Source organism: Dermacentor andersoni, chromosome 11, assembly GCF_023375885.2.
Source record: "Dermacentor andersoni chromosome 11, qqDerAnde1_hic_scaffold, whole genome shotgun sequence".
Lineage (NCBI taxonomy): Eukaryota > Metazoa > Arthropoda > Arachnida > Ixodida > Ixodidae > Dermacentor > Dermacentor andersoni.
This window is the reverse complement of record NC_092824.1, coordinates 14473827-14487452: the sequence shown is the minus strand read 5'-3', so window position 1 is coordinate 14487452 and position 13626 is coordinate 14473827. Positions and strand designations below refer to the sequence as shown.

The 13626-nt window shown below is 49.1% G+C and overlaps 1 protein-coding gene across 1 annotated transcript in view; it reads right to left on the bottom strand.

Annotated features, from left to right (window-relative positions):
• Positions 1-1259: 1259 nt before the first annotated feature.
• The window catches only part of LOC126517590 (uncharacterized), a 73111-nt gene continuing 60744 nt past the window's right edge, over positions 1260-13626 (bottom strand). The window contains exons 27-32 of the mRNA XM_050167355.3: positions 12620-12855; positions 9477-9843; positions 7873-8640; positions 5611-6056; positions 2790-3227; positions 1260-2171 (exon numbers count right to left, since the gene is read on the bottom strand). Coding sequence (XP_050023312.1) covers positions 2076-2171; positions 2790-3227; positions 5611-6056; positions 7873-8640; positions 9477-9843; positions 12620-12855 — 2351 coding nt within the window. The 3' untranslated portion in view covers positions 1260-2075. The remainder of the gene's footprint in view (positions 2172-2789; positions 3228-5610; positions 6057-7872; positions 8641-9476; positions 9844-12619; positions 12856-13626) is intronic.

Here is a 13626-nt window from a genome sequence, read left to right as displayed (position 1 = left end):
TTCCACAGGTGACTCCGACGCCGCTTATCATGCCAGCGTTCGCATACGCCGTTCCCTCTGCGAAGGCGTTGACGGCATTGGCCCACTGCCAGTCGGTGCGGTGATTTCGGTCTCAAATTCTTTGCCTCAGCATATCTCGAACGGAAAACACGAATGTTTATAACCAACGTAAAGCACGAAGGAACGCCGATGTATAAAAATAAATGTGTGTTCGTACCATCCGTCAGAATGACCACCGATCAAGACAACAAATGTGTTCGTACCTTTGTTCAAAATTCTCTGTCACCTCTGTGTTGTGTGCTACACAGCTTCACTGGTCATCCACCTTGACAGAGTTGAATGGCTCACGATTTTTGTGTGCAAATAGCATGCTGTCAGAAATAAAGCTTAAGTTATACGTTAGCGCTTGTGCATGTCTTTTCTCCTGTGTCTCGAGCATTGTTTGCGTGCTAATAAGTTTGATCATGGTATGCCAACTAGCCCGATCTCTGGAAAGTTTTCAAAGGGAATATGTATACGTGCGCCGGTGAATCATTTCTTGTACCTAGTTTTCCAAGGACACTCATTTGCGTAGAACACGCACCCCTCTGGTAAAGCTTGAGGCCCGTCGGTCCATTCAGTCTTTCACTCGTATACTTCTACAGTGGCGCCCACGCACACATACATAAAGGTTGGGGAGTTGACGAGGTGGTACTTTCTGCACAAAGTCAGCGAAATCCTTCCCCTAATCGACTGAGCGCTGAGCTGTTTTCTACGTCTTGGCACTTGGATACTTTGTTAGTGAGTGCGGTTGGTGAAAACGGTGAGTTAATTGTCACTGAAACTCCTCCTCTTCACTGCAGGTGGCATTTGTAATGGCCGAAATACGTTCAATTCGCATGCCGTTACGCAAGCCATACAGGTGCAGCCATTTCTTGCGGAAAGCTGCGCCTGCGCGGCAACTATTTCTTGAAGGGCGGAGGGGTAACCTGGAGGTGCATCACGCCTTTCTAGCAGGACAACTTACTTCATTCTTGACAATTGACACCGATTATAAGGCTCATGAAGATGCGCCCCCAAACAAGCTTTTAGCTGAGCTCAGGAACTAGACAGTGCTAAGGAGCTCGGTAAAAAGCTATCTATAGATACGCTTATCTCCAGCAGCGCAGTGGAAGCTGTGAGGAATACTACGAAATGGTGTACCTGATGACATGTGAATGCTCCCTATACCACTGCGTCGTAAAGGGATGCTTTCAGAGAGAAGCGACCAAGCCACTGTGTCATAAATACAACTCTTTATTGCCTATTCTTCGAAATGGCACGCCTACACACTACGCATCCGCCGCCAGTATTGGTCCATCTCCTCAAATCTTGGTCATTGCAGCAGCTGACGACCGCATTGGAAATATGCTCCACACGCGGGCCATGACATCACGTGTCAGTTCCTGCGGCAGTTTTTTTCACCCCGATTGTGCAAGCGTCGTCCCACACTGATGGCAACATAAAAAATATTTGAGCGGGATTATAGACAAGCATGAAGGTTGATAAAGCTTGTTGCACAACGCACTAAAATTTAGAGTGACGCCTGTGAATCGAATCGACACAAAAACGATGCAACTTCTAGAAATAACGCCAGTCAGCCAGCGTATATAGGACAAAAAGTACAGGAACACTGAAAGTGACATTTTCACCCCGATCCCTGCTAAGCACTTCCTATATACTCAGGTTGCGTTAAATTCACGAAGCGGTGGGACGTCCACTATTTTGATGCTACACGGCTATACACAACATGTACACTGACGTTGTTGTACAGTTTTTTTTTCACATCTTTATTGCATTGAACATATCGCGGTGGGGCTGGTGGCAATAAATGTGAAGCGGCGGTAGAGTCTGAGAGAGGAAAAAGGCTGAATTCATTATTGTAAAAGAGACTTCAATAAAAAATGCAACGTAGGAATAATAAATGTGAAAAACTAAAACGCGATGAATTCAGCCTCTATGTGCTACACATTCTCCAGGTATCAATCACAATTATAGTGATTTCCTTCTCTCAGTCTTTCGGGGTAGCGCATTGCTTAAATGCTTTAAAAATGCGCTCATTTCAGGTCCTGTGTCCGTAGCTTCTTTGTCTTCGGCCTCTTGTAGGTTTTCCGCTCCACCATTTCCTCGTACATCATTGGCGAGAAGTCAGGCTAGAAAAAGAAATAAGGAAAACAAGCATGGCTGTGCTTACAACGTGAATCCTTGAACAACGCATCTGAGGCATGCGGTACGCGAAGACTCTGTTCTCACTATAAATAGCCTGTATGCTTATAGGTTATCAGCACGCGAACAACGATTGCCGCTGGAGCCAATGTTTGGACAAGATGACGTATTCTGTTGCTGCCCTGAAGAACACTATTGTATAAGAGTTCGCTTCAGCCACATTTCCTACCCGCCGTGGTTACTTAGTGGCTCTGGTGTTGGCCTGCTAAGCATGATGTCGCGGGATCGAATCCCGGCCACGGCGGCCGTATTTTTATGAGGGCGAAACGCGATAACACCGGTGCACTTGGGTCTAGGTGTATGTTAAAAACCCCCGATGGTCCAAATTATTCCGGAGTCGCCCCTGCGGCGTGCCTCATAATCAGATAGTGGTTTTGGTACGTAAAACCTCATAATTTAACTTTAGCGACATTCGCCGTTCAAGACGAGTTGGAATCAAGACGAAAAGGTAATTTCTCAGTAACCGTTGCCTCGATGGGATCTGAAGAAAATTTCCGAGAACAGCGGCCACGTGACGCACTGAACGCGGCTGGAGGCGTACGCACCGATCTGACGGGTCCCAGCGTGGGCGACACGCAGCGGGAGCAGAGCGACTGGCCGACGCCGTCGTCGAGGCTGACGCACTCGCAGATCTGGCAGTCGGGAGCGCTGGACGCGGCCACGCGCCGGGCCATCACGTCCACGAACTTCTTGTTGACTGCGCGCTTCTCGAACATCTTCATGGAGCTGAACAGGGTGCCGTTGCTCTCCAGGGCGAGCGGCACGCAGAAGTCCTTGGGCAGCCGGATCTGGGAGTGGAGCTCGGCGTCGCCCTGCATGTCCTTGATGTCCTTGACCGTGAAGGCCAACCTTCGGTCGACGCCGAAGATGCGCTTGCTCTTCGACGGCTTGGACGCCGTGCGCACGTTGAAGTCGTCGTCGTCCAGAATGTGCAGGTGGACTCCGCGGTCGATGAGCATGCGGTAGATGTCGGCGTACACGGACTGCGAACACAAAGCGAGAGGAATGTTAGAAAGTGGATTGCGTTGAAGATTACAGGAACGACAAAAAAGAATGTGGACGGTTCACGATCTGATCTGCAACACAGGCAACTGTAGGACTCATTGACGCAGTATCGTTAGCGAGACTCCGAATCTTTTACTGGGGCACCATCTACTAGCAATAGCAGAAACAAGGACCGAAGAAGACACAGTGGGGGGTGTTCAAATGCACACCCCAGCGACCGTCGGCTCTGATTAGCAGAAACAGATCTCGAAGGCTATATTTTTGCGAGCTGCAAGAGCCAGAAGTGATTGGGGAGCCAAAAACACATCATGGGCTCCTTGTGTAAAACACCACTTGTATACATAGCGTGGTGTGCGTCTTCTTGTGCCCATGTTCCTGCTTGCTCTACTATAATATCTTACGATGCCAAACCAACAAGACCACATTGCAGCTCTCGTGGCTTCCAGCTCAAATAAATTTAGAAGAACACGATGGCTGAATTACCAGATGCAGCAAGCTGCGCAGCGACTCCATCGCGAGTGAAATGGCAGATCTATTTAGAACTAAGCCTTTGGGGCATGGCACCCACACAATCCGAGCGAGGGGTCTTGGGAGGAAAGACTAGAACGTTAAATGAAGTTTTATAACTCAGGCGTGGTTCACGTGAACACTACAGCTGATGACACAGACGTAGGTAACTGAAAACAAAATGGAAATAAGTTGGCCTGAAAGATTGCAATGCCGATTCCGTAAAGGTAGGCGATGCAAACACCTGATTCTGTTCACAGTCGGGAGTATAAGTCGCAATCACAACTTCTATTTAGAGGTGTTAGAGGTGGTATTCAAAAGATAACGTAAAGAGTGGCACGGCAAATAGCAGTATATTGAGAAATATATTGAATTTCTAATTTTAGTATATAGCAGCTTGATAAGATCAACTCACTGAGCTTAAACGGCCGGCAGACTAAGCGAGTTTGCACTGAGACCAAGGGCGCTATAATGTAAAACCATTCCAAACTTTTTCTATTCCACTTCTACAATCAGCTCTCCACGATTGGTGAAAAAATCTTCGGGTGGTGCCCACATCGCGTGTCTGTCACGCGACGCCTCGAAAACCGAGATAGCTCCCCATCTGATTTGATATGTACAAACTAATTATTCATGGATAGACCAAGCAAACGAAAACGACTTATTTCTGATTCCACGCCTTTTTACCATTAGTCTTTTGCTATTGGTCAAAAGTTATCGGGCTGCGCCCACTTCACCAGTCTGTAACGCGACGTCACAAAACCGGGAAAGCTCACCGCGTCAATGTGACGTGTACGCTTTAAAGATGCATTAATATGCCGAACAAAACTGACTTTTTTCTTATATATATATCGGAGAGTGCCCTATTCCGAAAGGAATAATAGACGGCTGCCCGCCGATCGTCAGGTACTGGCTACGCGCACCTGGCTGGGTGCACATATTTATTTGCATATAATAAAGCTTTTTTGCGTGGCAGTATAACGTTATCGAGCCCTTTCGGCACGTATACGACATTGCTCTGCCAACTCTTTTTTGCTGAGGATCCGTTTTAGCGGCATTCTTAGCATTCCGTTGCACGCCGCCGCAATTTTCGGCGGGCCATCGCAAGCTAAGTATGGGGAAGCGGACCAATCGCAGACGCCGTTACTGCCCTCCCGATCCAGTTATCTAATTTCGCTGCGCTAGCTCAGCCCCATCGAAACCCTCTCCAGTTGAGCGCGCCCCTCGGCTCTCATCAGCCAATTATATAAGAAAAACCGCTCAATGTAGGCAATGCTATTGGTTGTGAAATAAAACAAAAGTGACCTCCTATAAACGAGGAGAGCGTTTGATTGGAGTGTTCAGACAACGATGCGGGTTACCACCCAATGCTTACGCTGGCGGTAACGTAACTTTGACGTCAGGAAATTGGAATAAAAACAGACTGGAATAGTTTTACGTTATAGGGCTCCAGGTAGGGTTACACTAAATTTGTCGTGGGAATATACGGATTTTCAAAAATTTTTGTTATGTAAGGACACGGAACCGACGGGGAAGAGAAGGCAAGACACGCTTCCTGATATGACTTTTGAAATGCGTTAAATATTTTTGTATGTGTGCTTCAAGAACATCTCTTTTTGCAGGATATCGCACATAATGTTGCGAGTTATTCCCATCGTGTGTCCCTGCTTAACGGCGTCGAGTATTTGTCAAGCGGCATTAATTGTAGGTTTCTGGCTACGGTCCTACTTCCTTGTTTGTGCGAGAAAAGTAAAGTTTTCAAAATTAAGGAAAGCTATAAAAGGACCCCATTCCGAGCCTTGTACTCTCTTTTCCGCGCTCAGCGCGAACGTTGCGCATTAACGGTGCACTCACGCTGTCATCGTCAGGCTTGCATGTGGTGCACTTGACCAGGATCATAGTCTGCGCTGAGGCCATCCTAACGGGCAGCTGGCCAGCGTAGGCGAGCGCCGCGAACGGGTCGCTCTCGCCTTTGCCGATGGTGAGGCTTCCGAAGGCGGACACCAGAGCGCGGATGCTGCTGAAGATCTGGCCGTCGGCCGTCACGACGTGGGGCTGCTCGGCGATGCCGTCGCCGCCGAATCCCACCACGGCGTAGCGGGTGTCGACGAAGCCGCGAGCCGCGTACCGCTCCTCGATGCTTTGGGCCAGGCGCATCAGGTTGGGGATGACGTTCTTGTTGCACAGCTTGCGCTCCACGACGAAGATCACGTCGGCAGTGGAGGCGTGCGAGTCCTGGTCCGTGACGGTGGCGATGTCACCAGCCAGCATCTCCATGCCGTCGGGCTTCGAGCAACGCACTGCGAAGACGAGATGGCGCAGGCACGTACGTTAGGGCTCCCGTTATTCTTGTGCTTCTTTTAGGAATACGTGATTACAGCAGGACATTGCGTAGGTGGAGGATACGCAGAAATAGAGTGACTATAAGAACAGAAACCAAGATGGATGCTTGAATTGATTAATTGTGGTCGAACAAGGGCGACGTCGCTGGAACCATCGCTGCGACAAGGGGACTCGTATTCCTCCTGACGAAGGCAAGTGCTTTTGTCGAAAAGTTGGTTTGAGCTGACATACCTCGTTCGACCATTGTTCATAAGAACACACACTTGCAGACCGCACAACGCCAATAATTTCAACAAAAAAAGCCGGCAGACCAAAGGGGCAGAAAAGCACAAGCTCCGAATAAACTACTATTACTGTAAAACAGGCAAACAAGGTACAAGTAAACAAGTGTAATAACAGGACAAAGTACGGAATTATTTTTTTTCCGCGAAGATATTGCCCTAGACCCAGACAGTTGGCAAGTGTCATATGTAACTCTACGAAAAGTGCTAAATATTGAACAATGGAATGTTATAATAGTAAGTGAAAACAAGACAGGAAAAGAGTGACAACGTACAAAAATGCATAAATAAGAAAATACAAACAACACTACATTTGACGTTGTCAATGTTATTTTACACGATGCTACCGGAAAGAAAACAGCGTCATTTATTCTTTTTCTGGGCTTAGCCGACAGTAGGAGCTGTCGTGATCCCTGTCGCTTAGCAGATTTGAAGGCTTCTGCGTTCTCTCAGGAAAGAAACATAAACGGGATACGTCAGATGGAGAAAAAAAAACAGTCCGCATAAAGGAGTTGGTTCCTGTATGACCTACATTTCTTTCTCATATTATACTGTAAATCTTGGAGGTAAATTTATTGTAGCACAATGTCGCAAAGTACGCAGTCCAGAACATTGTGCTAAGATTGTAACAATAGTGTAAAATGTCCCAAGATGTAAGCTGCATATAAAATGTATCGATTTCCCTACTAGAGGATGCTGTAAAGTACCGTCAGAAAGAACCATATCATTTCTTACTGGGATCAGCATCCACACGCTTTTTGTTTCATGACTCACAGGCAAGTGTTGAACAGTAGTTCCTCCTTGCGTCTCACTTTCTCAGTGCAAAGCTACAATCCTTCAACCTCTACGAACCCAATAGCAAATAAAGCAAGAAACCGGCTTTCGCGCAGCTTTCACTGTGGGTGCTCCATAAGTGCTCAAGCTTACACTGCACAGACGCCTCTGCTTGTTAGCAATACTCTTGTCCCCTTCGTGTCGGTTTCTGACGGGTGCGTCAAGCTTGTTTTTCGGCCTGCCCGGTTTTGGTAGGCCGGTGCACCTGTTCCTATTGTCAGCAATGTCGTGTATATATATTTGGAATGTACGTATTCATGCCTTATTTCTGTGTTTGTCTCTAGCGCAAGCAATTTGCATATTGTACATTTGTGTACCTATCTGTTTGCTGCCTGCCGTTGTCCGCAGGTGCATATCTGTGATACATCGTTTGTACATGTCGTGTAAGTGTGCGTAAGTCAACCTTGTGGACTGCTCTGCTTTGTGATGCTCCTGGAACTACAGTGCTTTGACTGTGTTTGGCGATCTTTGTGAAGCTGCAGTGCACTGGCCGTGTCAGTGCACTGTAGCATTGTGCGCACTGTCACATGCACTGTGACAGTGCAGGGCGTTTTGTACATGATATAGTGTGCGTTTAACTATTAGTGGTTGCGAATTGGTCGACAAGTAATAATTTCTTTTTCTGGACAGCTCGGAGAAGAAAGCGGCATCGGCTTACCGCAGGTCCTGGGCATGTCCAGGGGAATTCCAAACTCGCGGCACTCTTCCCTGTAGGCGGCAGCACTGATGCACACCTTCCTCTCCATGTCGCTGTAACCGGCTGAGCTCATGTCGTAGAGGCACATGTTCATGTACGGCTTAGGGTCGACCATCTTGAAGCAGCTTCGGAACGGGGAATCCTCTCTCTCAAAGTACTTGGAGCACAGCGCAGTTGCCGTCGGGTGGGTGACTGCCGGCTGGGCGAGGTTCCTCTGGCTGCGGCAGCGTCCCTGACCCACTTCCCACTCGCTGGCGAACGCCGTCGCGTCCTCTACGATCTTCCTGTCGGGCGTCATGAGGTCCAGCTTGTCCTCGTAGTCGTACGTTCCCAGGAGGCCGCCGGTCTTGCCGAAGTAGTCGCCGGTCACCTGAGTCACGCACTGGTCGTACGCCAGGTTGCAGCTGATCTTCAGGCCGCGCTTGTTCTCGACGGTGATCACGTGACCCTCGCGGTAGATGGTTGTGCCTCCCACCTGGATTGGCAGCTCAATCTTACTGCCGGCCTTGGTGACCTTGTAGTCGGTGCTGATGTCGAAGCGGCTGCCGTCGGTGATCACGGTGATGGACTTCTTGGTGACTTGCTGTCCGTCGCGAGCGTAGTTGATCACCACGGCGAAGTTGTCGTTGAGGAAGTCCTTGGCGAGTAGGTAACTGCACTCGCCGGCGAACTCGAAGTGGAAGCCATCGAAAGTGCGGTAGTGCTGAGAGCCAGCCACCAAGGCACGGGCTGCAACAACAACAATGAAAAGGTACTAAGTCTTCAAAGAAGAAAAAGAATACCAAGCTTGGTTAGGCATTAAGTTACGCCTTTAATAGGTTGATGCATGTGGATGATGGGCGGTATAGAACGATATGAAAATTCATGGATGTTTCCCATAACGCCGTGATGTTTAGGTACGTTAAATTGTGGCAGGGAGGAAATCCCGATGTTTTAAATTCCGCCTTGCCTCGCCCCTCATGGTGGACGCGCGAAAAGCAAAGCCTGCGACCACCGAATCATCCTCAGCTTGGCAATGTGTGACCGCAGCGTACCTACACGGCATAGCGGCTCCGGCACATTTAGTGTATTTCGCAATTCTTGCACTTTCTTCTTTTAACCCTGTGTCTCTGTCTTGCAAATTAGTGCGAAATGGCGGCAACAACGCCATTTCGAAAAGACGAACAAGGAATAGACACACCATTGTGCTTTTAGAGACAGAAATATGTATATCTTATTTTTATAAACGTCACCATACAGGAAACGTCGAAAATTAATCGCACCCAATACAATTATGTGCTCCTAGCCAACTTAGAAATGTTAGGTGCGCAGAACATCAATATGATTGCTGCATATCAAGGAATGTTGTCTTCCGTAGTTAACGAGAGGGCCGGGTGGTTGAGTGTGACTAATGAGTGTATCTCGTGTCAAATCTTTTTCTTTGCCCCTATAAAGTTCTGCCTTTTTGTTCCAGGCACCTGTATCAGCTCGTCGAAATGTCACCTTTCCACAGTGCAAAAAAAGAAAGTGTTGCCACATTTATCCACTCAGAAAAAAAATTATTTTTCACGTTGCGCAGCCGTTACCCTTGAAAGGCGGCATCCAGGTCTGCGGGTCAGCGATGCGACTGTACTGGTAGTAGGCGTCCCACAGTGAGTTGGCTCCCAAGTCGTAGAAGCGCTCCTTGACGGCCACGAGGCGGTCGAACTCGGGGTAGCTGGTCACGTCCAGGGCCTGACGCAGGCTCTCCTTCTGTGCGGGCAGCCGGACCTCGGCGAGGATGACACCGCGCTGCGGCGCGAACTCGTAGCGCAGCCCCGAGCGCAGGTTCGAGTACTCGCGCACGGCGTCCGTGAAGCCCTCGACGATGCTGTCCTGGACCTGTTGGGCGCACATGTCGATCACTGCTGCAGCCACGTCGTGCAGACCCAGCTGGTCGCTCACGTCGCGCACCTGCGGCGGGAAACGAGCTTAGAAGGCAATCCACCGTCGATGAATGTCATTCTGAGCAACTCGTGCAACAAGGACAGCGAAAATGCACGTGGGACGAACGGAAAAGAAAGAAACCCGACACGAGCGCAGCTTGTCCGTTGTGTTCTTCGGCGGTATGCAATGCCAACTCATTCAGTACGGGAAACATGCCAGACCTCAAAAGGGACCACCGATTCTTTAGAGAGAGAGAGAGAGAAAAAGAAAAGGGGAGGGGGTAGTTGGTGATTGTGGGAATGAGGTTTGAGCAAAGTATCTTTCTCGAAAAGAGTTTTTGGTGACGTAAGCGCTTTTTGAAGTTTCCCCGAAGGAGCGAATGTAGGTTGGAGGTAATTCTTTAATTCGAGTATGAAAGCAGGTACAATTACAAATCATATTTAGAATATTCTACTGACGAAGTTTTCCTTTTGCTTCTTCGCTTAAACTTCAAACATATTCTTTGAGAAAGATACCTTGGTGGAACCTCATTCACGCAATCACCAGCTAGCCCAGTTTTTTTTCTAGGAGAATAGGCAATGGTCCCTTTTGGGGTTCGGGACGTTTTGTCTGGAATAAAGGTACTCTCCAAACAAGTTCTCACACCCTTCGGAAGCCTAACGGGCCTCTTTGCCACTGGCAGGACTCTACGCGGCACTGTTCACTGCATCGAGGCGTAGTGCGCATGTTGCACTCGACGGATGTTCCGGCCTGCGACAGCGTCTCTCCCGACGCCGGTGTCTCGCGGCATGTTCCGATGGCCTCGCAATTCGACGTTGGCGACTGTACCTTGCTTGACATTTGTGTGTTGCTTATGACCCGCCGCGGCGTCTTAGCGGCTATGGTGTTGCGATGCTAAGCACGCGGTCGCGGGATGAAATCCCGGCCGCGGCGGCCGCATTTCGATGGGGGCGAAAGGCAAGAACGCTCGTGTCTCGTGCTACGGTTGCACGTTAAAAAATACCCTGGTGGTCAAAATTATTCCGAAGTCCCCCACCATCGCGTACCTCATAACCAAATTGTGCTTTTGGCAAGTAAAGCCCCAGAATTCAATTCAATTGTATGTTGCTTGTGATGCAACTGAACGTATTATGATTTACGTGAAAGCAGCGAATATCCAATTCAGCGAGAAATCCGGTGTTTGCGGCAGCCAAACGGCACCTAAATTCCCATTTGCTGTTACGCCACGTCATCTGTGTGCCTCGGCGGAGCAGAGTGGGCGAAAGGGAACACCTGCTGCCGGGCTGGCGCGCAAGGGGCTGCGTGAGGGGAGAGGACATTGCCACGACGCCACGTCATCCTCGCTCTCGAAGGCCTGTGTTATCCGCGCGTTTTTTTTTTTTTGTACGCGCACGCTCTCGCCTACGTTCTGACTTCGCCTCGGTAAACTCTATAAAGAATTAATGTATAAAAACAATATAATTCGAAAGGAACCCTGTTAGCGGTAGTGAGTTTCGAACCTACGACCCCATGCTCAGGAGCCGAGTGTTTACCCAGTGGGCTAAAACAGCGCCTCCACGATATCCCACCTGTGGACTCTGCGCTTTAACACCGCGCTGCTTGGACGAAAATTTCCACTGCCAAGCCCGGCGTGACGAAAGTGGTGACGTCACATTCACCGCGGCTTACTCGCGAGCGTTTCCATTAGATTTTATGGAAGTCGGGAAAGGTTGCATGACGTCACGGATCGAAGTGAACCAGCCTTGCGCTATCTAGAAGGCCTTAATCGGCGAAGAAGGAAAGGTGCGCGCGATTTTACCACTCGTCCACGGCTTACGCCAAGCGTATCAACGCTCTCACTTGCCCGCGAGGAGTTCATAAGCCGACGGACCGCCCAGCAGCGTTCGACAGGACATTAATGCTTTCGCATTCACAACTCATAAGAAACGCTCAGGTGACCTCGCATCATTATCAACGCGATGGCGTTAAAGGCCCCGTGTTGCAGGAAATCTGGTGTCGGCGTACGGTGACGACCGTCTTGTGAACGAAAAATCATTTCGAACCACGCATACCAAAGCACAGGCTCTGTGTGCAGCGCAGAGGCGTCACTGGACTAATTGAATTCCTCAAAGTAAAATGCGTCAGAAAAATCGTAAAGTTCGACTTACACACAATCTACAGACATGAAAGCGTCGAATTGTAATTTGAATATACGATAAAACATAATTATGTTACGCGGAAGCTGAAACAGAAGCCCCCTTTTCTAGCGTTTCTACCATTCATAGAGCGGCGCGCCCGGTTCCCTGCGACGTCATCCAGATGGCGCTCGCCTCCATGCATCCGCGGCCCACGCAATAGGCCGTGAGAAGCAGTCAGGGATCTTTTCATGCTGTCACTTTTCACTCTTAAAGACGAAGTTTAAGTCTCCTCCATCTTTTTCTTCTTTTTGCTATTATTATTATTATTATTATTAGTAATATAATTTATTTTTATTATGAATATTATTATTACATTTCGCACCGACTACACCACCAAGCGGCGGCGGCATAAATGCACATTTCAACCAAATATTGGCCTACATTTTGAGAATCCGCAATGATTATGCATGTGTACAAAGAATGCTTGCTTCGAATCATTATGAAAATTATCTGTGCTTGGAAATTTCGGTACAAAGTACTTTGTAAGTAACAACACAATAACGTTTAAAATACCCACGAGCGCGAGTGTGAGAGAAGTCCGCGAGTTCCGCGGAAGGCTTAACGTTCGCAGCGTCCCTGCTCGCTCAGTCCTCGCGTAGGAAAGGAGCGCCCCGCCGCCAACTCACCTTCCTGATGGCGCTGCTGGCGACCTCGCTGACGTACTGGACGTGCGGGTGGTAGACGACGTTCTCGTACACATCGCCGACAGCGTTGCTCACGGTGTCGTAGGCGTAACGGTAGCCCCTGGTCAGGGACTCGGCGCTGAACGCGTTCAGCGTGGCCACGATGCGCTCCGTGTAGCGCCACATTCCTTGCACCATGGCGTTCTTCATGATGCGCTCGGCCAGCGGGCTGGCGTACGCTGTAAAAGAGGCGGCGGAGGTAATCGGCACAAGTGGGCTTCCACACGCGAAGAAATTGCGCGCATGACTTGGGGCCGCCATCGACGGCTACTGCGAGGCAAGCATACGCAGCATGCAGTGCGTGAATGCGGTTCGTTAATCACTTAGGTTATGTAGCACTCGCTGGAGTGCGTATAGCTTGTTTCAAACAAGTATTTCAGCTTTTCTCTTGCAGGCTGCTGGGACAACAGCTTTTCCTCACGCCGTAGCGATTACACTCACTTTCGCAAACGTTATCGACTGTGGTTGTTGGACGTTGCCTTTACCAAAGCCTATGCATTCCGCATAGGGATGACCGACACCGCAACCTGTAACCACTGCGGCCACCAACAATCGATTGACCATATTTTGTGCGCCTGCCCGCAGTACAGTCCGCAGAGGGAATGTCTTCGCCGTGAACTTGGCCAACTGGACGACCAACCGCTATCGTAAAAAAGAATTATACACCATCGAAAGGACCTGATGTCACAGAAGAAGGCCGTGCAAGCGCTATTGCGCTTCTTGCGATCTACCGGCCTTTGTGAACGTCTTTAACTGGAACGCCTTTTCTATGAGTGTGTCAACGTGTGTGCGTGTGTTGTTTTCTTTCTTTTTTTAAACGCTTTCCTTTCTGTCCTCTTTCTAACCACTATCTCCGATCCCCAGTGTAGGGTAGCAAACCGAAGACTGATATCTGGTTAACCTCCCTGCCTTTCCTCTTCATCTCTCTCTCTCACCCTTCGCAAATGTTG